Below are 26,787 nucleotides of genomic sequence, written 5' to 3'. Positions count from 1 at the left end.
GCTAATATCCCCCCCCAGAATATGGATGCTTGGGTTCAAGTGATGATCTCAAACTCTTGACGCCGGGGTTCAAAGGGTCTAGGGATAGAAATGGAACCGGGGGCCCATGATGGTGGTTGGTTTTTTGACGCTGGGTTTGAGGAGGAGTGGTTGTCCTATAGTATGTTCATGCCCCCCCCCCTCCCTCACCCTACACACACTCACACACACCCCACTCCATTTACTGTGTGAAGTAGACCCACCCCCCCTTTTTCCCCCAGTCACCATTCCATTGTCAAAGCTATGCTCCACAGCTCCCAGATCAGACCGGTATTCCATGAGGTGTCTCTGTCTGTCTCTTGGTCTCTCTTTCTCTCTATGTCTCTCTCTCTCTGTGTCTGTGTCTGTGTCTCTGTCTCTCTCTTTCTGTCTCAATTCAATTAAAAGGAGCTTAATTCGCATGAAAACAATATACATTGCCAAAGCAAGTGTCAAAATATAAGAAAACATTTGAAAATAGGGGAAGTATATACAGTTGGAGGGGGTACAGCATTGTGTAAACAACAGAGCTCTTATGTCACATTGCATCGTTATATACATGTTATATACAGTACAGGGTATAAAGCTTCACTTTGGGACAAATAGCAGCATTTTTTCTCAAAACTATTTAAATAGCATACAAAAAAGCCTTGTGTATCTCTCTCTCTCTCTCTCTGTGTCTCTCTCTCTCTCTCTCCATCCACATGAGATAACGTCTGACCTGGGATCTGTGGCAAGGCCTACACAGCCTTAATGCTCACCATGTTGGAACACTTTACTGTGCAGCAGTCTAGCTACGTTGGCATGGTCATCTCTGCTGTGTGTGCGTGCGTGCGTGTGTGCAAGTGTGTGCGTGTCTGTGCGTGTTTGTGGTGTGGTGTGTATGTGTTGCTAGAGTGTGTATGCATTCGTTTGTATACACCGCTGCCTTGCTACTGCAGTTCTTGTCATTGTATATCACTTTCTTCCTATCTTTTGTTTTTGTCTATTCCTTTTCTTTTTATCCCTCCCCTCCCTATTGCTCCCCCTCCTCCCTCTCTCTCTCTCGCTCTCTCTCTCGCTCTCTCTCTCGCTCTCTCTTTCTCTCTCTCTCTTTTTCTTTTTCTTTATCTCTCTACCTCTCTCTCTATCGGCGGTGTTGCTCGCTCTTGTCCCAATGCCACGCCCACCTCTGTGACATCACGGCTGGCTCTTGTCCAATGGGATCAGCTGCTGGTAAAGGGGGTGAATGAGACGCTGGTAGCTCAGAGAGTGGTGCCGGCTCTCATCACATTGTCCTCCGACCCCGAAATGTAAGTGACAACAACAACAACGATAAAACCACCAACCCCCCCCCACCGCACCGCGTCTCCCCCTCCCCCCCTTTCCCCTTATAACCACCTGACCTCTGCCGCCCGCATATCGCCACGCAGGCACCAGCCCCCGTACGCCCGCCAACCAGGTGACATTGAGAGGGAGAGGCGCGTTGTCACTTGAGTGGCAGTAACACTTTTTGACACGTATTGCTGACAGTGGTTCTTAAAGTGGGGTCCATGCAGGGGACCCCCAGGGGTCCTTGAGGGAGGGAGTTCCAGCGGGCCCCCAACAAAATGTGTTAATATAGCATGAAGCAATCAGTTTAACCACTTAAACCCCAGCATCCTTATTGTGGGGAAAGCATTCGCTGAAAATAGCAGATCGACAAGCTTGTCGATCGGCTATTCTCAGCGAAAGCTTTCCCCACAATAACAGACAACAGACAGAAAATACACTAGTATTGAGCCCTGAGGGACTCCAGTTACCCATATGGGGGTTAGGTAGCCTGGCATTGGCCAGACTGATAGCGCGGATTCACTCTCACGTTCCTCCCCGCTATCAGTGCGAGCGAGTATGAGAAATCAGAAAATGATTTTGATGCTTTTCACTGTTGTACAGACAGAAGTTGAAACGCAGTCACTGATTGGCCCGATCATTTTCTGATTTCTTATACTCGCTCCCTATGGGCCGATACTGATACCGGTGAGGAACGTGAGAGTGAATCCACGTTATCAGTCTGGCCAATGCCAGGCTATGGTTTAAGCGGTTAAACCTATATTTATCGGCTATTTGAAAGATTGAAGACTCATTGTGAGCTTGCCATTTGCTAATTGCCATTTGCAAAAAAATCTTGGAAAACATTGGAACACAAATTGCGTATGTATGCAAAATATTTTCAGATGGGGGTTCGTGGGCTAAACACTTAATTCGTTTTGGGTGCCCTTGACATAAAACAATTTGACAACCACTGAAATAGATTTAAAAAAATTCTATCTATCCGCTTCATCAGGCATGTCAAATTCTAGTCCTGTTCATTCCTCCAGAGTTTCCGATTTATTCATGCAACACACGCTCTCAAAACTGTCAAAGTGACAGAGATGTTTCTTAACAATAAGAGTATCTGTGTTGTGCGCTGTGGGGGCTCGTCCCTGCCTGGCTCGCGGTGCGGTGCGGTTATTCTCCGCCGTAATAACCAACCAATAAGTCACTAACCACGCCGCCACGCCCGACGCATGTCCGCCTCATCAGCCTGCGCCATCAGCCAACACTCACTCTAGTGATGTCATCAGTGTGCGACGCTGCTGGCGTGTGTGGTTGTGTGTTTGTGTGTTTGTTTGTGTGTTTTGTGTTTGTTTGTTTGTGTGTGTGTGTGTGTGTGTGTGTGTGTGCATGCAGCCGCAGCTCTGCATGTGTGTCTGTTAACACTCCTCCTCTTCCTCTTTAATTAGGGCCCCCTCCCCCCCTTAACCAGTATCAACCGGTTTGGTTGAATCCAGTGGTTCTCAAAGTGTGGGGGGGGTCCATGAATGGAGACCCCCTGGGTTTACTTGAAGGGGGGATTTCCAAATGGACCGTTTGGACAGGTCTGTTAACTCTGAGAGTGTGCAACAGTGTTGTACACCCTGAGAGTTACGGGTGGTCTTTGAAATCTAAAAGTTTGAGAACCACTGCTCCATCCTTCTCCTTTCTCTTCTTCCTCCATCTCTCTCCCTCCCCCCTTTCTCTTAAGTTTCTCCCTCCCTCCCTCTTTCTTCCCTCCCCTCTCCTCCCCCATCCTATCACACTCTCTCTCTCTCTCTCTCTCTCTCTCTCTCTCTCTCTCTCTCTCTCTCTCTCTCTCGCCCCCTGCTGGGTGGTGGTGGGCATTGCAGTTGACTCTTCGCGGCATGAACGAAGCGTTAGTACACCGCCGGGCCGCTCCGGCCCTTATAACTCTGTGCAGTGGGCCTGAATTGTGAGTTAAAACCCCATACGAAACCCATAAGAAAAGAAGAAAGAAAGGAAAAAAAAGAGAAAACTTTATCAACTCTATCATCATATAATTGGTCCTGACTAATGTGCATTATATAATATAGCTCAGAGGCCTTTTTTGTTAGAGTGTCCGCCCTGAGATACTAAAGACTACAAGGTTGATACTAGGTTGAAGATGGGTGAATTGTTCCTTTAACCCATTGAGACCTGGAACTGTGTCATTTTTAGATTTGAGCTAAAAAGCATTATTTTACACTTTGGGCTATTCAAAAATAGCAGATCTACAAGCTCATAGCGCGGCACCGAGTGCCGCGCTACGAGCTTGTATATCTGCTATTTTTGAAAAATCGTGAAAATGTGTGCAAACCTTTGAATATATATATTTTTAAAGCGAACATTTTTTAACTCAAATCTTTGCTTCTGGGGGTCCCTGGAACAAGATATTTTTATGGGGGTCCGCGGCCAAATGCATATAATTTTGGGGGTCCTTGACATGAAAAAGATTGAGCACCACTGATATAGAAACATACATTTTTAAGAATACTGTTGGGATTTAGGAGACATGTAGAATCGGCTTCAGGTCTCAATGGGTTAACTTTATCCTCATGTGGACTGCATCCCTATCAACAAGTTTCCTAGGGTGTGTGGGCATCACTTCCTGTCGATTTCATTGGATTTCATTGGATATCATTGGATCAAATCGACAGGAAGTGATGCCCACACACCCTAGGAAACTTGTGGATAGACTGAACTAATGGTTGTGGTCCTCAGGTCACTGAGGGTATTGCCAGTGGGCCCCCAAACAATTGGCAAAACACTAAGATTTTGATGATAATATAACATTGATATAGCAAAAGTAAAAAGAAAAGAATTATTATTTCTTTAAAACCTTGATTCAACCTTCATTGTGATAACGATAAATTGGAACTTAAGCTATACTACGTTAGTTCCATTGATACAAGATCGATTGATTAATCATAACATGCTCTGAAAATGGGTGGGCATGCGGCCCACCCATCTGACCGCTTAAAACCCCTGTTAATCCATTAAGACCGGGGAAGCGTCTGTGTCATTTTAAGATGTCTTTGGCTATTCAAAAATAGCAGATCTACAAGCTCATAGCGTGGCACCGAGTGCTGCGCTATGAGCTTTGAATATATATATTTTAAAGCGAACATTCTTTAACTCAAATCTTTACGTCTGGAAGGTCCCCTGGAACAAGATATTTTGAGATGGGGGTCCGCGGCAAAATATATATCATTTTGGGGGTCCTTGACGTGAAAAAGTTGGAGCACCACTGATATTATAGCAACATAAAACTGATAAAATAGCAGATGTACAAGCTCATAGCGCGGCACTCGGCGCCACGCTATGAACTTGTATAACTGCTACTTTTGAATAGCCAAAGAAATCTAAAGTGACACAGATGCGTTCCCGCCGCTTCCCGGATTGAATGGGTTAAGGCAGGGGTCTTCAACAGGGGGTCCGGGACCTCTAGGGGGTCCTCAGAGTTACTACAGGGGGGGCCGCCAAATCTTTATGATTTTTACGTTAACCACTTCAATCAAGCATCCCTATTCTGAGGAGAACTCTAGCCAAAAATAGCAGATCTACAAGTGATCATCAGATCATCAGATAGCAGATCAAGCACACAGCGCGAGGCGTTGTGTGCTTGTAGATCTGCTATTTTCGGCAAAGAGGTTTGGTGTAGGGGGAAAGAAAGAGCAGACCAAGTACAGAGTGGATCAAGTTTACTTTGTATGGACGGTTTATGTGGTTAAAAGTCTGAAAACACACATTAAAATGAATTCAACACTGATGACAGTGCTGTCAAAACAAGTCTATGAAGCCATCTATGAAATCTATGAAAAGATTATATTCTATACAATATATATATTGGGGGTCCCTGCTTTATCTCTCTCTCAGCTAGGGGGTCCTTGGCCTGAAAACGTTGAAGACCCCTGGGTTAAGGGCTCAGATGGGTGGGGCTGTCAGAATGCGGCCCACAGTGCTGTACAATACAGTGAAAAAAAGAACAATGCATTAAAATCAACAGATTAAAAACAGACACTTCAGCAAAGTGTTGCGCAATAAATTGTAAAAGAATAATAACGATAAAGAACAGTAAATTAAAAAACAACACATAAGTGTTCAATAGAACACAATGCTAATTCAAATTTACTGCTGTAAACACGAGTATGGAAGAAGGGTCTTTGAAGTCAGAGAAGGAATTTATAGCCATGTTGTCTTCTCCACCCCTGTCAACACATTGTAAAACTGTGGGTGTTATAATAAATTATAATTGTTTTAGTAATTATTAATGACCTTGGAATGCTCACAGGCATAAAAGACTTAACTGCTGACTTGTAACCCATACAGCCTAAAACATACAGGTTGCGCTCAAAATTATTCACTAACGGTCAATTGTATGAAATAAACAAATCATACAAGATCTATGTAAATCTGGGGTCTTCAACAGGGGGTCCTCAGAGTTACAACAGGGGGTCCGTCATATCTTTGTGTGATGGGGAACATTAGCTAAAAATAGCCGATCTACAAGCTCACAACGCCTCGCGCTGTGAGCTTGTAGATCGGCTATTTTCGGAGAGTTGATGTAGAGGAAAAAAATATAGCAGACCAATTCAACACAAGATGACACTTTTAATGACTATTGTAGTGTCAGAATTATTCAAACCCTTCAAGTCAAGTGTCTTTAATACGTCTTAGAGCACCCTTTTGCTCTTTCTAATGTGATGCGTAGCCAGGAACAAGCTTCTGGCAGCATTCCTGTGTCATTTTAGCCCATTCTTTCCTGTGTAGTGGCCTCCAGTTCACTAATATTCTTGGGTTTGGGTTCTGCAACCGCCTCCTTCAAATCCCATTTGAGATTTTCTATGGGTTTCAAGTCAGGAGACTCTTACAGCTGTCTTCTTTTATTCTTGCATGTTCGGTTTTGTCAACCCTTTAAGCCAGTGGTTTTCAACCAGTGGTCCGGGGACCACCAGTGGTCCTTGAGGGAGTAACAGGGGGTCCCCAGCGAAATAAGTTAACATAAGCGTCACAATCATTTTAACCGCTTAGCTTTGGCTATTCAAAAATAGCAGATCTACAAGCTCATAGCGCGGCACTCGGTGCCGGGCTATGAGCTTGTAGATCTGCTATTTTTGAAAAACCTTGAAAAAGTGTGCATATCTTTGAATATTTATATTTTTTTAAAGCAAAAATGAACTGATATCTTTGCTTTTGGCGGTCCCTGGCACAAAACATTTTCAAGTGGTGGTCCGCAGCCAAATGTATAACAATTTAGGAGTCCTTGGCATGAAAAAGGTTGAAAGCCACTGCTTTAAGCGAAATATGTGTCACTAACCGTTTAGGACTAAATAACCCAAATAAACCAAAATAAGTCATATAATTGTTATACATACATATATATATATATATATATATATATATATATATATATATATATATATATATATATACTTTATTTATTTTCTAAACATTTGAAGAGAAGAAAACAGCCCTACAGAATGAGATAGACCTATTGTATGTTACAATACATGTTTTAGGCCCTATTTGAACGGCCCACACATAGGACTGCAACTCTATTTATTGATAAGACGTCATAGATGGTTAACCACCGTAAACCGCCCACATTACAAAATAAATTGTATCGTCCCAATGAATGGCCATCCCTAATGGATGTGCGTTAACGACTCCTGTTGAGTCTGTTGCACCGTGGTGAGAACAATGTGTTGTTCTCCTGTGTGACTCCAGCTCAGTGAGGATATCCACCATCCCTGCCTTTGGGACCATCATGGAGACCGTCACACAGAAAGAGGTAGGAGTCTAGGAGTAAAATACTCAATTTCTTTTAACCCATTAAGACCTGATGCGATTCCTCAAAATGTTTTCTAAATCCTAATGAAAAAAATTGAAAAAATAAAACATGTTTTCAAGATTTTTCAAAAATAGCAGATCTACAAGCTCATAGCGCGACACTCGGTGCCGCGCTATGAGCTTGTATATCTGCTATTTTTGAATAGCCAAAGAAATCTAAAGTGACACAGGCTCCAAGTCAATGAGTTCAGTGCCAAAAAAATTTCTGGCTATATCACCCCTGTGCCAAGGCCAAAAATACATTGTAAAAACAAAAAGTGCTTAGGAGCCGAAATACAGCCTTTTTCAGTAAGAAGTTAAACAAGAAGTGAATGGAGCAGCAAATCTTCAAATCATCATATCTTGGGTTCTGAACCTTTAACTCATTGAGTGCCATTAACGTGTTTCACGTGTTTTTACCGCTATGGCGCTGGGTGCCATTAACGTGTTTGGCGTGTTTTTGAAAAAATAGTAAAAAAAAATTGTATTTATTTATTTATTTATTTTTTAAAACATCTTCAGAACCCAAGATATCATCATCTGAAGATGTGCAGCTCCATCCACTCCTTGTTTAACTTAGAACTGAAAAAGGCTGTATTTCGCTTCCTAAGCACTTTTCTGTGAAAAAAACTCTGGCACTTTTCAGAATCAATTCTGAAATAATTCTGGCAATCCTGGCACTAAAAAAAAAAAAAAAAAAAAAAAAAATCTAAAATTCAAAACGTTTTTTTTTTTTTTTTTTCATGACGTCGGCGACGTCATTGGCGCTCTGGGCTTATGAAAAACGTGACGTCGGCGACGTCAATGGCACTGAATGAGTTAATGGGTTAAAAGTGTATAACATAATGAAAATTTAAAATAAATCTGAAATATTCAAATATTGTGAAAATAGCAGATTCACAAGCTCACAACGCCTCGCGTTGGGACGCGCTGTGAGCTTGTAGATCGGCTATTTTCACTCCTAATTCACTCTTTAATTGTGTTGCTTCAATGGCGTGGTGTGTTTGTGCCTACATGTCTGTGTGACTGGATGTTTTGATCTCATGCATGGCTGTGTGTGTGTGTGTGTGTGTGTGTGTGTGTGTGTGTGTGTGTGTGTGTGTGTATGTGTGTGTGTGTGTGTGTGTGTGTGTGTGTGTGTGTGTGTGTGTGTGTGTGTGTAGTTACTGGAGCGCGTGAAGATGCAGCTGGCGTCCTTCCTGGAGGACCCCCAGTACCAGGACCAGCACTCCTTACACATGGAGATCATCAGAACCTTCGGACGGGTCGGACCCAACGCAGACCCACGCTTCAGAGACGAATGTAAACCCTGCACACAGACACACACAGACAGACAGACAGACAGACAGACAGACAGAGACACACACGTTTGTATTACTATGCTCATGAGGACATCAATATTTCAGAGCGACAATTTTATTAATGCCATTTTTGGACGTAAAGCCGAAAATAGATGATCTACAAGCTCACAACGCGTTGTGAGTTTGTAGATCAGCTATTTCCAGTGCATGACACCGGCACTTAACCAGGTGATAAATCAGTTGCGATGTATTCTTCATCATATGAGGATAATAACGTGTTTTGGGGGAAATAACAAAAAAACGATGGAGCGTGCCCAAATATTTCACCCACTTTTTCTACACCTGTGAACCTGATGTGATGTGAACCTGTGATCCGTGTCCACTGGGCTTTCTTTTCTCGGCTGAAAACGCCAAGGCGCTCGCCTGGCAGCGCTTCCAGGCGCCCGAGTTGAAAATATTTGAGCTTTCGCCAGCCAGGGAAAAGCATGCGAGGCTCTAGGAAATGCCCAGCGCAATGCCAAGCTGCTGGACTTCCCAAAAAACGCGGGGCTCTCCCTTTATGAACAATTAAAAACACATGCGATGCGCTCAGAAAAAATGTATATATTCAAAAATGTGCAAGCATTTTCACTATTTTTCTAAAATAGCAGATCTACCAGCTAATCGTTTTTTTCCCCGGTTGTAATGGGTTAAAAACATGTGCTTCACTCAGGGGGAAAAAAAGCCCAGTGGACGCTGCCTAAAGCTGATTTGGATTTGTATTTATTTTGTGTCTTTTTAAAGTGACGTGGTCGTTCTAATGGAGTACTAATGAATGATGTTCCTCTCCTCGTTGCAGTCGTGTTGCCTCACCTCCACAAGCTAGCGCTGGGTAACAACAGCCAGGCGGCGGAGACCAAGCGGATGGACATCGCCACGCAGCTGTTTGAGGCCTACAGCGCCATCTCCTGTTGCTGTATCCTTCTGTTCTGCAGGGTCAGAGGTCATGGTCCTCATCAGAGGGGAGAGGGGAGGAGGGGGGGTGGGAGGGGGGTTCAGCGCTGAGGAGGCGGTGGCATGATTTCATCATGCGTCTCGCTAGCCAATCAAAGCACACCCTTTCAACATATTGTCACGTGTCACTTGAAGCTTGACCAATGTTAGCTTGGTGGACACACGGAAGGACGAGAACAAAAACAATGGTCTCCTGGCGGAGACAATAATTATTAATCGATTGATTGACCATTCAAAATAAACAGGCTCTGAAAATGCATACGGTGCATCCATCTGACCTCAACATTATTCACGGTCAGCAGGTGCAGCTGCAGGGTCTCCAGTCCATGGAATTATCTGTATTCATTCAGTTTTATTAGTTTTAGTGGGCTTACTGTTCTTGTTTGTTTAGAGGACTATGTTGTTTGTTCATCTGCTGTTGGTAGTCATGGCTGCCAGTTCCCACCTGATGTTGTGTGGGAGTTCTGACTGCTCCAGACAGTACTGATTAACTGCTAGCTTACATAACGTCTTGAGACTAGGACTGAAGTCTAAGGGCAGGTACACACTACAAGACATTAGGTCCGATATTGCTGTCGCCGACATTTTTTGGCGCTCGCCGACAAAACCTCCCGACCTGACGCAGATCGGCCTTTGATCGGCGAGAAAATGCTCTGTGTGTGTGAAAGGCTCTGCGACCCGATGTGGCCGCGATTCTCCGCTCTGCGACGGCTTTTCAGATATCTAAATTGTTAGATATTCATCTCTGTCTGGGACAGGACAAGAGACAATATCATACAGTGTGAAAGGAGCCGACACCATTCTGCGAGCAAATCCACGCTGCAGCCAATGAGAGCACATTACAGCAACCGTGGCTAGGGGAGCGTCGCTGGATCTGACCACAACAAACAGTCCCTACCACAATATTACCTTCCAGTCCTGTATTAAGTTAACATTATAAAACTAAATGAGAAAGTGAGCGAGCCTGGTGGGCTGTTTATTTTAGAGGAATTGTACAGAGAGACAGAGACAGAGCGAGAGCTCTCTCTCTCTCTGTGTGTGTGTGTGTGTGTGTGTGTGTGTGTGTGTGTGTGTGTGTCTGTGAGTGCAGCATGCCTGTGACACACGCTGTGTCTGAACAGCGTTGCCAGATGTTGCGAGAGAAATAAGCAACCAGGTCTATGAAAACAAGCCCAAGAAAAGGCCACTTGAGCACTTTAAACCTATTTACAAATACATTGGATATTTGAAAATAGCCAATCTACAAGCTCACGTTGTAGATAGGCTATTTTTAAAGAAGACATTGGGGGGGGGGGGGGGGGGTTGTGGAGTATTTTCCAAATCCACACAGATCTTGTATGGGGGTCTATGGCACAACATATTTTCAGAAGGGGGAGGTCTGCGCATCTGCGGACAAATATTAATTTGGGGGTCCTTGCCATGAAAATGTTTGAGAACAACTGGTTCAAACAACATTAGGAAACAAGGCCAAAAAAGCAACTACACTTTCAAGCAACTTTACAGAAAAATAATCCCAAAGTCGCTTATAATAAGCGGACATGGCAACTGTCACAGCGGAATTAGCGCACTTGCCGTGCGAGAGAGAGAGAGAGAGAGAGAGAGAGAGAGAGAGAGAGAGAGAGAGAGAGAGAGAGAGAGAGAGAGAGAGAGAGAGAGAGAGAGAGAGAGAGAGAGAGAGAGAGAGAGAGAGAGAGAGAGAGAGAGAGAGAGAGAGAGAGAGAGAGAGAGAGAGAGAGAGAGAGAGAGAGAGAGAGAGAGAGAGAGAGAGAGAGAGAGAGAGAGAGAGAGAGAGAGAGAGAGAGAGAGATTCATTAAAATGAATTGGAATAAACAAAAATGTATGTATTGGGTCTGACTCTGGAGATAGCATCCTAGTGAACTATCCTACAGTGTGTCAGCCCTTGTCGGGGATCAATCGTGCTGTGAAGACCACAACGATATTATGACAGCCGATTTCAAGGAATAAACTCCTGCAGTGTGTTATGCTTAACGATCAGATGACCCCCCGACAACTTTAAGGTCCTGCAGTGTGTACTTGCCTTAAGACATACAGGCCATCAGGGGTCTTGTCTCCTCCAAAGAAGAACATACGATCTGCCACCATGCAACAGCACATCCTAGTCGTCTGAGACGGGCCTTTCCCCTTGGGATCAACCTTCTTCCAGGAGAAGGTCTCTGGACTGAATCTCCACAGATCATTGAAGTACTCATCGTTCCATTCACCAAATATGTACAGCTCTCCATTGTAGGTAAAGGCTGAATGATTCAGGCGTCCTTCTGGAAGAACCTGTGCAGAAGGTGTGTTCAGCCAGCAGTTGGTCTCTGTGTCAAACACTCTAAAGGTGGGGTTGTAGTAGTACTTAGCCCACAGGCCCTTCCAGCCTCCAAATACAAACATCTTTGTCCTGATGATGGTGGCAGAGTGATGTGATGAAGCAGGAGGTGGAGTACCTCTGGTGTTAATTAAAGACCAGACCATTGTGCTGGTGTCCAACTTGTAGATGTCTTTAGTGATTCTAGTCCCGTTGTATCCTCCATGAATATACATGACCTTCCGCAAGACAGAGGCTGAGTGGTAGCTCCTCCCCTCTGGAACAGTCCCAGAAACCTGTGGTTTGAACCATCTGTGGGTGTCGACATCAAATGCATAAAGCACATTGCAGTAAGGAACCCCTCCCCATATGTAGACAGTATCACCTATCAGCACAGCTGTGTGGCCCTCACGCCTGGAGGGAACCGCAAGGTGGCGTTCTCCTCTGACAGGTGTCACTGGGGTCAACTTCCTCCAGCATAAAGACACTGTGTTGAAGATGTGCACATTCATGTGATCTCTTTTCTTCAGGTCTCCAAAGCAGTACATGTTGTGTCCGACCACCACAGCAGCCTGGTTCTTCTTATGTTCTCCTTTCACATTTATCGTCCAGTGAAACATTTCAAACAGCAGCTCCACCGTCAATTAGTGTTGACAACTAATTAACAGATTAACTTGTTAGGGTGGAGTCAGGTCAGCTTCCTTGTTACAAGTCGCTAAACGATGTTTAGTGTTTCTGACAATTCATTTTAAAGAACAATTACACGGTTGGGATGATGATGTTGTGATGTCATTGCATGATTACGTCATATTGTAGGATAGCTAATGCTATCATTTGATATTTATTAGTTTAAGATTTGTTTGACAGAACTATGTCAGAACTATGACATCAATCATCCATATTTAGGCATATGGACGAAGAGAAAGACACACAGAAAGGTACACAGAGATGTAGACAGGCAACACCCGGAACCGGACTGTTTGTGAGGAAGTGGACTGGCATGAATTTGAAGCGTCTCAAAGTCCTGAGCTCAACGCTCTGAAGAGCTTCTACCAGCGGCTTTTAGAGCCAAACACTTAGAGAGCCTTACACCAGCACATGGACAATATGACACAAAGGAGGAAATAACAAAACGAAAAAATAAACATAAAATATAGCTGCAAGCAGCGATAATACGGGGCCAGGAGAGAGAAAGAGAAATGATAATTCCTTTAACAGGTCAGTTCATGAAAGTCCTTGCGGTCTTGTTTCCAATGAGGGCCTGTGAGCAATTAGGGGTTAAGAGTCTTGCTCAGGGACAAATTTCATCGACACATTTGCTGACCTGGCCTGGAATCGTACCTGGGGCAACCAGAGGCTCTGGCTCCCTAGGCGGGCTCACTAACCACTCAGCTATGGCCGCCCCTGAGAGAGAGAGAGAGAGAGAGAGAGAGAAAGAAACGGAATAGATTGAAGATAGAAACGGAATAGATCGAAGAGACAGAGAGAGAGACATGGAAACGGAATAGATTGAAGAGAAAGACATGGAAACGGAATAGATTGAAGAGAGAGAGAGAGAGCCATGGAAACGGAATAAATTGAGTCACGTTTTTTGCAATTCAACTTAAATGAGTCTGCATCAAGTGAGGCTTGAACCGGCAACCTTGCAGTCGTGAGGCACTCTTAGGTAGCTGCAACACTACCTATAGTGCTATAGCTTTGTCCAGGCTGATGTTGTCTGTTGAGGATGACAAACGCTTGCCTTCTGTCATGACCCAAGCCCCTGTTTCACTAACACTAAGATCACTCGTTCACAAACCATTTACCAATGAAGAAATTTTACATCTCCTCAGAAGCAAAACTAGTGAAAGTAGCCGATCTACAAGCTCACAAACCATTAAAAGTTGTCAGATTGTACATCGGCTATTTTCACAATGAAGTATGTTATACATTGAAAAAACATAGTACTCTCATTGCTATCTGAAAAGTTGTGAGATTGTAGATCAGCTGTATGTAAAAAACACTCAATTAAGTATTTCATGTTATCTTTAACAATTGCAGATGTATTCATTGATAGTCATGTTGTGTGAAATGCAACTTAGATGAAGTCTGCACCAAGTGAGGCTTGAACTGGTGACCTTCAGGTTGTGGGGCACACATTTAAAGGAGCATTTCACCCCTGGAAGAAACTGCAATCACTCAATGGTAATAGTATTTGTAGTAGATAACAGTAGCACAATTTAAAATTTGCACCCTATGGCCATAAAAATAATGAAATCTGTGTGTTTGACTAGGTTTTGACTGGACTGCTTATTACTACAATGACCATAATGCTTTTGGTTTACTGCCCCTCCTTGTGGCAGGGGAGATTCTGTGTGGGTGTGATCTCCAACAACGACGTTGAAACAGCATGGTAGTGTTGCCATGTCTGCTTATTATAAGCGGCTTCTTTCTAAAATGTAGTTGATATTTGGGCTTGTTTCCAAATGTTTTGATTGTTGTTTAAACCAGTGGTTCTCAAACATGTTCATGTATTTTTCCACAGTCCCCCATCTGAAATTATAATTTGTGCCAGGGAGCCCCTAACAGATATTTGTCAAAAATATTCCACATTTTGCACTTTTTCCCCCTCAAGATGTTTTTGTAAATAGCAGATCTACAAGCTCACAATGGGCAGCGAAGCGTTGTGAGCTTGTAGATCGGCAATTTTCAAATATATAATATCCCATGTACATGTCTAGGTAAAGTTGGCCTAGTTATCCTCTTTTGGGTTTGTTTTCTTAGACCTGGTTGCTTATTTCTCTCACAATATCTGGCAACACTGACTGAAGAACGTCAACCTAGCACATGTTCATCTAGTTACATATATGTCCAAGGATTCGTTAGTGATGTCATATCACTGTCAAATCCTTGCTATCTTCATGCAGTACTACTTCCGTGTCGCATAGTAGTGACATCACTGTCGAATCCTTGGTATTTTTATCCTAGCCTTTCGCGACGGTTTGTTTACCAGCTGCCTCTCCACGCTGTCTTTTTTTTTTCACGCTTGAGCTTATGAAACACTACACAGGATTATTATTTCATGTCAACATTCAAGTACAACTATCAGAAGATAACTCAGGTAAAGTAAAGTCTCACTCTGCAACGGGGGGCGCAGCTAATGGGAGTGACTGTGTGGGGACACCCCATTGGGGCGGTCTTTGGAGCTGGTCTGTGTGAGACGCGTCGAGACAACATGTAGTGCGGAAAAGGAATGACATAACATTTCGTGACGTAAATAACGTCACGAGAAGGTAGAAGATTACTAGATATCTCAAAACACAGATCATACACAAAAATAATAATAATTGAGTCCTAAACTTCATTACCATTGGGTCATTTTCTTCCAGGGGTGAAATGTCCCTTTAAACATTTAAGCGAGAAGCCACCAACAGACAAGAACCTGTGAAAGGAGATCACACAGATGATACCGTTTCACGCAAATAGCTGAAAAACCCTGGGTTTAAGTGTTTTTGAAACTGCTCAAGATTGCGGACAATCTAAGGGCGGTGCTTACTGGTCAACGTGATAGATGTGTTCCTCATTAGTCAAGGCACATGTGTAAGCAGGTCTAATGGCTGTCGGCCAAACGAGGCATGACTTTTGCCTGTTTAAAGTTTGCATTTTCAAAAAATTGCTATAGCGCCCCCGTTTGACCAATTGGAGTAAGATTGGTTTCAGTGATATTTGGAATGGCCCTTTACATTTCTGCAAAGTTTCAAAGAATGGTAAGTCTGCATGTATGTGTTAGGGGCAGATGAATAATTGTCATAAAACTGCAATATTCATTGGCTCATTAAAGCTTCATTTTTTCACTTATGGAAAATATTTTGCAAACGTTTTTTGTCATAGGTCCAAAGTTCATGTGTAAAAAGTTTCGTGCAGATTGCTCAAAAATCCCAGGAGGAGATAGGTTTTAACTGTTTTTCATATAATTCAAAATGGTGGGAGATCTAAAGGTCAGTGGTCAAAAGTCAGAGTGTGAAAGTTGTTCAGCATGAGGAGACGCATGTGTGCATCGAAGTTTCATGGCTGTAGGTGAAACAGGGCATGAGTTGTACCTGTTCAAAGTTGGCATTTTTCAATTGAGTGCTATAGCGCCACCTTTTGACGAAAGATTGTGAGAATTATTTCTTGATCGTTTTTCATGACCATCTATCATATGGCCGAGTTTCATAAAAAGCGACTGCACGGTTCAGCCAGAACTGCCAAAAGTGGCAGAAGAAGAAACGGAATAATCAGAATAACAATACGGGTCCATGCTGGAAGCCTGGCCCCGTAAAAAAGAAATGTGTTGGCACTCCAATAGTGCGCGCACATATGTTTGGGAAAAAGTTGGGTCATGGGCCCCAGGCTGAAGAGTTGTCATGGGTCATGGGCCCCAGGCTGAAGAGTAGTCGTGGGCCCCAGGCTGAAGAGTAGTCATGGGTCATGGGCCCCAGGCTGAAGAGAGTCAAATCACTTTGTTTGGGTCATGGGCCCCAGCCTGGAGAGTAGTCAGGCTGAAGAGGAGTCAAATCAGTTTGTTTCGGGAGGTTTGAAGCTTAGTCTTTAGTGACATTGAGATGTTGGGGAATCAGGAGGTGCAAGCATAGTCACAGTGGCATTGAAAGAGTCTTGAGAGCACTTTTGTTGACAAAAAAGGACACTCTGCCCAAAAATCTAATCGTCATTTGATTTACTTTTTTTGATCACCTGCGTTGCATCTTTTTTTCACCTGTCAGGTATCTGTCAAGTATACAGCTCTTCTCTGCTAGAGATTACTGTGTCATCAACTGACCTTGAAATAATGTGTTACTGAAGGAATGTTTGGTAAATGGTGCATTTATATAGGCTTTACATAGATTGTGCATTACATTCACCCATTCACACACCGATGGATGAGGAAACGATGCAAGGCACCAACCTGCTCATCAGGAGCAATTAGGGGTTCAGCGTCTTGCTCAAGGACACTTCCACACCAACTCTGTTAGGTTTGGTCCTAAAAAGAATGGATTCTGTTTTACCAAGGTGTAGTGACAGTTTGTTGTCGGTAAGCCAAGTACGGATTGTGTTGAATTCAGAGCTGAGAGCTTCCTCAACCTGTATGTTGTCCTTGAGTCCTTGAGCTCTCCTGAGATGAGGAGAGCTGAGTCATCAGCGAACAGGAACACTTTGCAGTTACAGCATTCATGTCATTAATGTATAGAAGGAACAGCAACAGGCCTAGTGTGCTTCCTTGGGGAACCTTGCAGCTAAATGGGGGAGATTACATGGGTCCATTGATATTAACCACTTGTTTTCTTCCCTCAAGTTAGAATTTCATCCAGTTTAATGATGTACCATCAAAAAATCAATCGCCTTCAGCTTATTCAGTAGAATTGAATGTTTTACAGTGTCGAACGCCTTTTGGAGGTCCAGCATGACCATGCCGCAGAGTTTGCCCGACTCGCGTTTGCTGTAGTCGGTCAAATACTGTAGGCATGTGTCGGTGGAGTGGGCCGCTCAGATGAACGCTTTGGGGATGTTCAAGTGGGCCCTGATCCAGAAAAGGTTGAGAACAACTGGTCTAAACAATATAGTAAAAACAATATTTAAACTAGAAAATGTGCTCCTCGGAGCACAGGCCAGCGGACCTGTGCTATTTTAACCAAAGGAAATCACTTACCCTATCTTTAACCATAGTTTTCTAGAAATGTTCTAATTCTTACCAAAGATAGAACATGTTACTATATCATAGCAATTATATTATTATAGCAATAAGTAATGAGATACAGAGGTCGTAAGAAACCACAATCAAATCAACCATCGAACAGTCATTATTACTACGCATTTAGATCTGGTAGGGTAAAAGATATATCTTTTAGTTAAACAAAACGTTTTTAAAAATGTATTCTAAAAATACATGCACTGTTGAAAAAAAATAAGATGAAAAAAAGACACAAAAAAAATACATGTATACATAGAAGGTTATTTATGTATTCCTTAAAAAAAAAGAACAGACAAAAATATTAATTGTCAGAAATGTATTACCGTATTACAAAAATCTATACTATGACTCATCTTTCGAATGGCCTTCTGGTAATATTTTCATTACAGTAGTCTGTAGTGTCGTTTCACCATTGTACGAGTGTAGTCCGACTTTATTTAAAAAAATGTGTTTTGTAGACGTCAGGTTTCGAAATATGTCTTTGAACGAAGACAGATTTCTGCTTTCTATTTCTGCTATAGAATCCGCGTTGTAACCCAATAGGATTTCAGCTGTGTCATCGAATCATGTTACCCACTGTACGTCTGTAGAATCTTATTTTAGGACCTTCAATACAAATCTGTGAGTATAGTTTCCAACCTCTTTGCACTTTTTACAGTAAAAATCGTCCAGCCTTTCGGTAACTTTTGTTTTACAATTCGGACACGATTTATAAAAACAGCCATTCGGTTGAATGTCGCGAACTTTACCGACCACTCTATAATAATTACTCCATTTTATATTCCCTTCTTGTGGAGTTTTCATTTCCTTCAACGTTCGCCAGTTGAAAATTACATTAGACGAAGCTTGAGTTAAATTCTCTATGTCCAGGACTTTATTTTTGGTTTCATACCATGTCTGAAGCAAGGATGCCTTTTGTGTGATTGGGTTGGATTGGAACGTTACCGTGATCTGTTTATAGCTCTGGCCCAGAGATTGTAGCAATCTTTGCTGTGTCATGTTGTCAGCGTTTGTGGTTCGTCTTCGTTTTTTGTCATTTAGGGATTCAAGTGTTCTTTTCTGTTTCTTAGCTTGGGCCTTCTGCTGTCGACGTTGCGCCTTTGCTTCTTCACCAAGCTTCAGACGATGATTTGCTGCTTCTTCAGTTCGCGTACTGGGAGTTAGTTGCATTGTGTGATCTCAGCTGTGATCTCACTTTGTACTGGAAAGTACTGTTCCTGATTGATCCTGTCTAAGATATTTATATTACATATTGTAATGTCACGTGAAACTTGACCAATATTAGGTGTTCTCAGACGGACACACACGCACGGTCGGGTAATTTGTACTGGAAAGTACTGTTCCTGATTGATCCTGTCTTACCTATTTATATAACATATTGTGAGGTCACAAGTCACATGCAGCTTGACCAATGTTGGGTGTTCTCAGACGGACATATACAGAGACGGACGGAGAGGAAAAGATACTCTCCATTAATCCTGTCAATATTACATATTGTCACGTGTCACTTGACCAATGTTAGCTTGACTGATGGATAGGTGTGTCTTACCTCACTTCCAAAGACATAAATAGTCTTTGGAAGTGACACACCTATTTATAGGTCTCTATTTCATCATGCGTCTCGCTAGCCAATCAAAGCACACCCTTTCAACATATTGTCACGTGTCACGTGAAGCTTGACCAATGTTAGCTTGGTGGACACACGGAAGGACGAGAACAAAAACAATAGTCTCCTGGCGGAGACAAAAATACGAATTTCCATACATTAACTCATTCAATGCCAAGCTTATTTATGGAGTGCCACAGTCAAAATTCATTGTAAAAAGAAAGTGCTCAGGAGCCGAGATACAGCCTTTTTTTCATGACGTCTTTGACGTCATGTGGCGCACGGGGCATCAGGCCACGTGATGTCTTTGACGTCATGTGGCACAGAATGAGTTAAGATCACAGCGCGTCGCATCGTGACGTGTTTTGCGAGTTTGTAGATATGCTATCTTCACTATTGAAATGGGGCTTAAGTAGGGGTGTGCCGATATATCGTGCCGCGATATATCGCGATACGTTTTCGTGACGATATGTATCGTTTTGGGGGGAAAAAATATCGTTTTGAAAAAAAAAAGTTTTTTTTTAAAATGTATTTTTTACAATCATTATAATCAGGCATGCAAACAGCCCCGAGGTGAAAAGGGTGACAACATGTTGTTTTTTTCGGGTCAGGTGTCGCACTATTGCCCTATTTGGATTCAAAACGGCTGTTGTAGCTGAAAAGCTACAAGTTTGCATGTCTGAATAATGCAAAAACAGAATTATTTGTTTGCATTTGCTTTTTTCTCCCCCATATATTTTCATAATTTAAAAAAGTGTGTATCGTATCGAAGTTGTGAGCCAAATATCGTATCGTATCGTTTGGTGAAATTAGTGTATCGGCACACCCCTAGGCTTAAGTGATGAATTCATCATGTTTGAGTCCCGGGAAGACACCATATTCATCTCTTGAGCTGAAAGGTTTGGCAACCCCTGATTTATACCAACGATAATAGCTACGGTACTCTATGTACACATTAACAGTTACAGATACACGTGTATTTTGCATTCCCTGTCTGTCTCTGTCTCTCTCTCTTTATTCTCTTTCTCTGTGTCTCCTCTCTCTTTGCCTTCCATCTGTCTGGTCTACAGTTTATTCAGTCTCTCAGCGTTATGGTCAAACTACCTTTTATAGAGAGAAATGGCCGCACACTCACAGATTCCATGCAGTCCAATGTTTTTCATAGATTCCAATACATGCAGTTCAGGGAAAAAAAACACTGCTTCAACTTAATTAAAAACATTTTCCCTCCCTAATTTTCTAGTCGTTGCCAATAGGCGTCCATAGCTGAATGGTTAGTGAATCCCGCGTGGGCAGAGGCCCTGGCTGTCCCAGGCATAGATATAGAAACCTAGATACCTCATTGGCCTCTGCAGCTCATTGGAGCGACCTGTATCGATCTGGCGGCCGCCATAGAGGGCGAGCTGCCACTCAAAGCGACTACTGGCCAATCACAGCGCGTCTAACGGACTAGTTGCTGCACGGCTGCCTCTTAACCCATTAAGACGTGGAACTGAGTCATTTTTAGATTTGAGCTGAAAAGCATTATTTTACACTTTGGGCTATTCAAAAATAGCAGATCTACAAGCTCATAGCGCGGCACCGAGTGCCGCGCTACGAGCTTGTACATCTGCTATATATGCGGGGACATAGATTGGTGAAGCAATAGGAAGCGCCGCACGAATCCGGGCGGCTGGGTTTGATCCGCCCTTCAAGACCATCGATAGGGCTCGTTCTTTCAGTCTAGAGCACCACTGATATAGAAACATACGTTTTTCAGAAAACTGTTGGGATTTAGGAGACATGTAGAATCGGCTTCAGGTCTCAATGGGTTAACCAAATCTGCCGTCAACAGCAGGTTTCCCATGTTCAAAGTCAAACCCATGAAAAAAAATCACACCTGTGTGAAGGTAGCAGCGCCTTTGATATATTTTGTCATAGATATGTGTTTCTACTAGAGAAACAATATTAAATCTCTGTAAATTTATTTCAAGGCTTCCAGTGGCACTAAATAGTGCCATTGGAAGCACTATTATACCTAAAGGTATAGAGCGTTAAATTGTTAAATTGAGGACGTTGACGGACCTGACCAATCAGAACGTTGACGGACCTGACCAATCAGAACCTTGGCGAGCCTGACCAATCAGAACGTTGACGGACCTGACCAATCAGAACGTTGACGGACCTGACCAATCAGAACCTTGGCGAGCCTGACCAATCAGAACGTTGACGCAAAAGCCAGGTATAGAGGGCTAATATCCGCTCTATACCTAAAGGTATAGAGCGGCTAGCGCCGCTAAAAATGATGAAAAAATAAATAAACAACAACTTGATGTACTGTATAGGCCTTTTCAGTGGAACTGCGTGCGTACGGCAGGTATGAGCTTTTGGACCCAGGTTTATTTCCTGTCCGCTGTTGACACAGGAAATAAAGTCAGGCTCATTTAGAACGTTCATGTTTGACAAGTTCCTTCCAGGTCGTACACCAAATATAGCCAAATATAAGACCTGGACATGTTTGAAGCTGAGCCTCAGCAGTGAATGGAGAACTACGTCGGTCAAGCTACATTTTTTAAACGACAGGACTTTAAGGCCTTTGTGAAGCCGGATACACAGAATGTCGATGGTCCCCAACACCTTTTTTTTGTCTTCCTTGGAGCCCCATACACCCTCCATACACGACGTGCGTGCACGCACACACACACACACACGCACTATTTACCTTCTCATACAACAAATAGCGAAAATAGGCAATCTACAAGCTCACAATGTGTCACGAGTCGACACGTATGAGCTTGTTGATTGGCTATTTTTGCCATTTTTAAACTTTTTTTTATTTGTTTTAATTTTTTGACTATTTTTGAGAATTATATTGACGTGATTCGGGATGCCAGGTTTAACCCATTTTGGCCGGGAACCCCTATTTGTTACTACACCTTTCAGGAAGGGAACCCCATGCTATGTACAGTATATAGCAACATACATTTGTTGTAATTTCTGAATACATAATTTGAAGTTTTTCAGAAAACTTCAGGTCAGGATTTAGAAGGCGTTTTTAGAATGGGCCTCAGGTCTAAATGGGTTAAAGTGGAGGAAAGCAAGTTAAGATTGTATGCAACATGTTTAAAATATTGGACTGCCTCCAAACAGACAAGGTCTCACGCTGTGACCGGCCCCAGGTTAGAAAACCCTGCATAATGTGGTATTGAAACAATGTGATAAGGTGTGGGATAGCTTGCTAGCTCTGGATTGTGGCGAGCGTTACATTATGTGAAGAATCCACCTCAGTCCTACATGTACTGTAAGTGTGTGTGTGTGTGTGTGTGTGTGTGTGTGTGTGTGTGTGTGTGTGTGTGGCTTTAGCCTGGGCTGTTCAGAGTTGCTCTAGCAGTGAGTCAGAGGGGAGGATGTTACAATAACAGGCTTCAGGTCAAACCCTGGTTATACTGGTCACATCTGTCAAAAGGTCAAATCTGTGTGTGTGTGTGTGTGTGTGTGTGTGTGTGTGTGTGTGTGTGTGTGTGTGTGTGTGTGTACAAAACTGTACATTTGTGTGACAATGTGTGTGACACACATCAACGGAGCTTTGCTGTGTGTGTGTGTGTGTGTGTGTGTGTGTGTGTGTGTGTGTGTGTGTGTGTGTGTGTGTGTGTGTGTGTGTGTGTGTGTGTGTGTGTGTGTGTGTTTGCATACGCGTGTATATGTTGGCAGTGTTTGGCTGTGCTGTTGGCAGCAGCAGAAAAGGAAAATAAGCTGCCTCCATTTTTGGGGCTAGAGGGTAATTACAGGGTTGGTTAAGCAAAGGAAAGGATGAGAAACAGAGAGAGAGAGAGAGAGAGAGAGGCAGAGAGTGAGACAGGAGAGAGAGAGAGAGAGAGAGAGCGAGGGGGGAGACATGGAAATACAGTGAACAGTCATTTGCAAAGCTTTGGTCAGACTTCCCAGCACTGGTCTTAAGTCTTCAATGTACACCTCTCTCTCTCTCTCTCGCTCTCTCTCTCGATATCTCTCTCTCGCTCCTTTGCTCTCTCCCCCCCCCCCCCCCCCCCCCCCCCCCATGCTGAAAGAGAGAGTGTGTTTTCCCAGAACGGGGGTGTGGGGTGGAGTTGTAGCCCGAACCTCTCTCGGGGCGATCTTCTCTCTCTCTCTCTCTCTCTCTCTCTCTCTCTCTCTCTCTCTCTCTCTCTCTCTCTCTCTCTCTCTCTCTCTCTCTCTCTCTCTCTCTCTCTCTCTCTCTCTCTCTCTCTCTCTCTCGGGTTCTGTTTCTTTTACACACACACACACACACACACACACACACACACACACACAGAGAGAGAGACAGCTGGGTCTGAGGTTTTAGATGCTGTGGCTCTTTGTCAAGGCTGTGATTTGACAGCGCAGCAGTGTCCAGGAGGAGGCTACGCGCTCTGACCTCAGACCATATACCTCTTCATAGTGCACACACACACACACACACACACACACACACACACACACACACACACACACACACACACGCTCTTCTCTTCTAATCAGTGTGACGGGCCATGGGGACATTTTTCTGCATTCACAGGCCGACTCTAAAATTAAACCCATGGTTCCCCAGCGCTGCTGCCCTACGGCTCCACTGCTTACAACAGGTGGCCCAAACACGTGCTCACTAATCTCTGGCCCAGTAGTATTTCTTTTTTTTTTTTCTCAAACACTTTTATAGTTTATGACTTTCGTGGTTTGTTCTAGTCTAGCATTTTGTGCCAGATGGGCTGAGTCTGCCACATGGCAACATGAGGGGTGCCCCCCCCCCCTCCTCTATACTTTAAACGTCCTTCAGATGTTGAATGTTTTTCCTATGCCAACCCTGTTGTCGCCATATGCGGATTCCAATGGCATGGTTGTTTTTTGTCTCCTAAATTTAGGGCAGCAAAACTATTTTGCTCCCAATGTAGTTGTCATAGCAATTAATTCCGCCCACTGCTTTGCCACTGCTGTTTTCTAAAACGTACTGTACTTAAGTACAATTTTGAGTTTTTTGTACTTTACTTGAGTATTTAAAATTTTGAATACTTTTACTTCTACTCCACTACATCTCGGAGACAAATATTGTACTTTTACTCCACTACAATGATTTGAAAACGTTAGTTACTAGTTACTTTTCAGATATAAATTATGATATTATAAAACATACATTAACCACTTCAGCCCTATTTTATACATAGGCTTTTTAAAAATAGCAGATCTACAAGCTCACAACGTGTCGCATCGCGACGCGTTGTGAGCTTGTAGATCTGCCATTTTCAACCATTTTAGTACTTTTACTTTTGATACTTTAAGTACATTTTGATGCCAATACTTTTGTACTTTTACTCAACGGAAAACGGATAGTCCCAATCCTTGATTCTGATTGGCCGGTTTCCGTGATAAAACACACTATAATCTACTCCTTAGATCAGCTTTATATCAGCATCACAGATGCTTGTGTTCTCCTTACATGCCCAGTGCGTGCAGGGGCTTCTAAGCAGCGCCCACACACGTACTGTAGGACGGCGAGGTACGTTACAACTATGACGGCGAGTGACTGAGCTGACGGGCTTCGGGCGGGGCTTGTTACGAAAACAAGCGCTCCCATTCTCTCTGCACTGCACAGCTCTGCTGCAGACAGAATCAGACTCGGCTTTATTGTCACATCACGGGTTTACAGAAGTAAAAAAAAAGTGGGTGAAATTTGTTTTCGTGCGTAGTTCCCATCGTAACGTTATTTCCGTAGAAAAAAAGGGGAAGAAGAAAAAGGGGGGTGGCAAAGGGGAAAGGAGATCAAACAAGAGAAGAAAAAGAAACAACCAAGTTATCTACATATTTACACAAGTACCTGAGATAAGGTTTAAAGGTGTGTGAGCATAGCAGCAGATGTATATTGTGCATAATATACTTATGGACGTTAGTTAAGGTGCTAGAAAAGACACAATAAAAACCGCAGCTCCACTAGGCTAAGAGGCTATAGGCTAGCAGTTTGCACAGGACATTCACAGATGTACAGTAGTAACTAAATCTGGTGTTAAAACAATATGAATTTCTATCGAATATCTTAGTTAACAATGAGATTGAGCTAACGGTTGCGTTTTGTTTCTCTGTGTGTGCTATGCCTTTTGATTCAGTTTGGTAAACGTTGTCTGGCACACAACCATTCCAATGGGTCTGGACGGACTGGCCGAGTAAGAAGTTGGTCTTCGTGGTTCGTCAGTCGCGGGAAGCGTACAATTGTTCTTGTAGGAAATTAATATTAACCCATTCAATCCGGGAACGCATCTCTGTCATTTTAGGTGTCTTTGGCTATTCAAAAATAGCAGATCTACAAGCTCATAGTGCGGCGCTATGAGCTTGTAGATCTGCTATTTTTGAAAAATCTGGAAAATTTGTGCAAATCTTTAAATATATATGTTTTAAAGCGCACATACATTTTGAACGCAAATCTTTGCTTCTGGGGATTCTACAAATGTCTTCTAAATCCTAACAGAGAAAGATGTCTTATTTTCTATTGCTATATCAGTGGTGCACAAACTTTTTCTTGTCAAGGACCCTCAAACGTATGTTTTTAGCCGCCGGCCCCCATCACAATATGTTGTCCCAGGGACCCCCCGCCCCCCCAGAAGCAAAGATTTGAGTGAAAAATGTTCAAGATTTTTCAAAAATGTCAGATATACAAGCTCGTAGCGCTATGAGCTTGTATATCTGCTATTTTTGAATAGCCAAAGTACAAAAAGAATGGTTATAGCTAAAATGACACGATGATGCGTTCCCGGATTGAATGGGTGAAGAACTGTCTTAATTTGGATGTGTATGGTTTTCATGTGGCTCAGGAGGTAGAGCGGCAGCGTGGGAAACGAAAAGGATCCCAGTTCGATCCCGGGCTCCCACTGTGTTACTTGCGGAAGTGTCCTCGAGCAAGGCACTGAACGCCTAACTGATGAGCATGTTGGTGCCTTGGTGTGTGAATGGGTGAATGGGTGAATGTAATGTAACAAAGTAAAGCACTTTGGATAAAGGCTGCTATATAAATGCACCATTTACCATTTTACTCTCCACCCAAAACAAAAAAAAAGTCACTTTTAGCTCAAGGGTTGTTTTTTGGGGCTGTTTGATTCCTTGACTTCCTGTGTGCAGTCATTTCTGAAGAGTTGATGGTCAACCACTTCCTGCCTGGTCTGAGGTGTCTAAGAACAGACATGGAACAGCTCTCCCCTGAACACGAGGTATATACACATGACACACCCACACACACCCACACACACACACACACACACACACACACACACACACACACACACACACACACACACACACACACACACACACACACACACACACACACACACACACACACACATACACGCCTCTCACTCACACTCACACACACTCACTCATTCACTCACTCATTCACTCACTCACTCACTCACTCACACACACACACACACACACACACACACACACACACACACACACACACACACACACACGCCCCTCTCTCTCACTCACTCACTCACTCTCTCACACACACACACACACACACACACACACACTATTAGGCTATGTTCACGCTGGCAGCCCAAATCAGATACACATGGAAAGTTGGAAACTGATTTTTTGCTCATCAGATTTGAACCACATTCGTAGGCGTTGTGGGTTATTTAGACTTTGGTTGACGGGTGATGGGTGTCGGTCGCTGAATATACAGCCAAGCTTGTAGAT

At 43.2% G+C, this 26,787-nt stretch overlaps 1 protein-coding gene across 7 annotated transcripts in view; it reads left to right on the top strand.

Moving 5' to 3' along the window:
- Positions 1-26,787, top strand: part of relch (RAB11 binding and LisH domain, coiled-coil and HEAT repeat containing) — a 100,033-nt gene that overhangs the window by 58,975 nt on the left and 14,271 nt on the right. For 4 of the 7 annotated variants that reach the window (XM_084048354.1, XM_084048351.1, XM_084048349.1 and 1 more), the window contains 5 exons: positions 1,228-1,310; positions 7,063-7,126; positions 8,328-8,466; positions 9,304-9,420; positions 26,203-26,291. In XM_084048354.1, the coding sequence (XP_083904480.1) occupies positions 1,228-1,310; positions 7,063-7,126; positions 8,328-8,466; positions 9,304-9,420; positions 26,203-26,291 (492 nt within the window). Of the gene's footprint in view, positions 1-1,227; positions 1,311-3,185; positions 3,269-7,062; positions 7,127-8,327; positions 8,467-9,303; positions 9,421-26,202; positions 26,292-26,787 lie in introns of those variants that run through there. The other 3 variants (XM_084048353.1, XM_084048350.1, XR_014600085.1) reach the window with 2 other exon arrangements.

This window comes from Gymnoscopelus microlampas (assembly GCF_963454915.1).
Source record: "Gymnoscopelus microlampas genome assembly, chromosome: 22".
NCBI lineage: Eukaryota > Metazoa > Chordata > Actinopteri > Myctophiformes > Myctophidae > Gymnoscopelus > Gymnoscopelus microlampas.
Note: the sequence above shows the minus strand (reverse complement) of the source record. Positions and strands in the feature narration are given on the sequence as shown.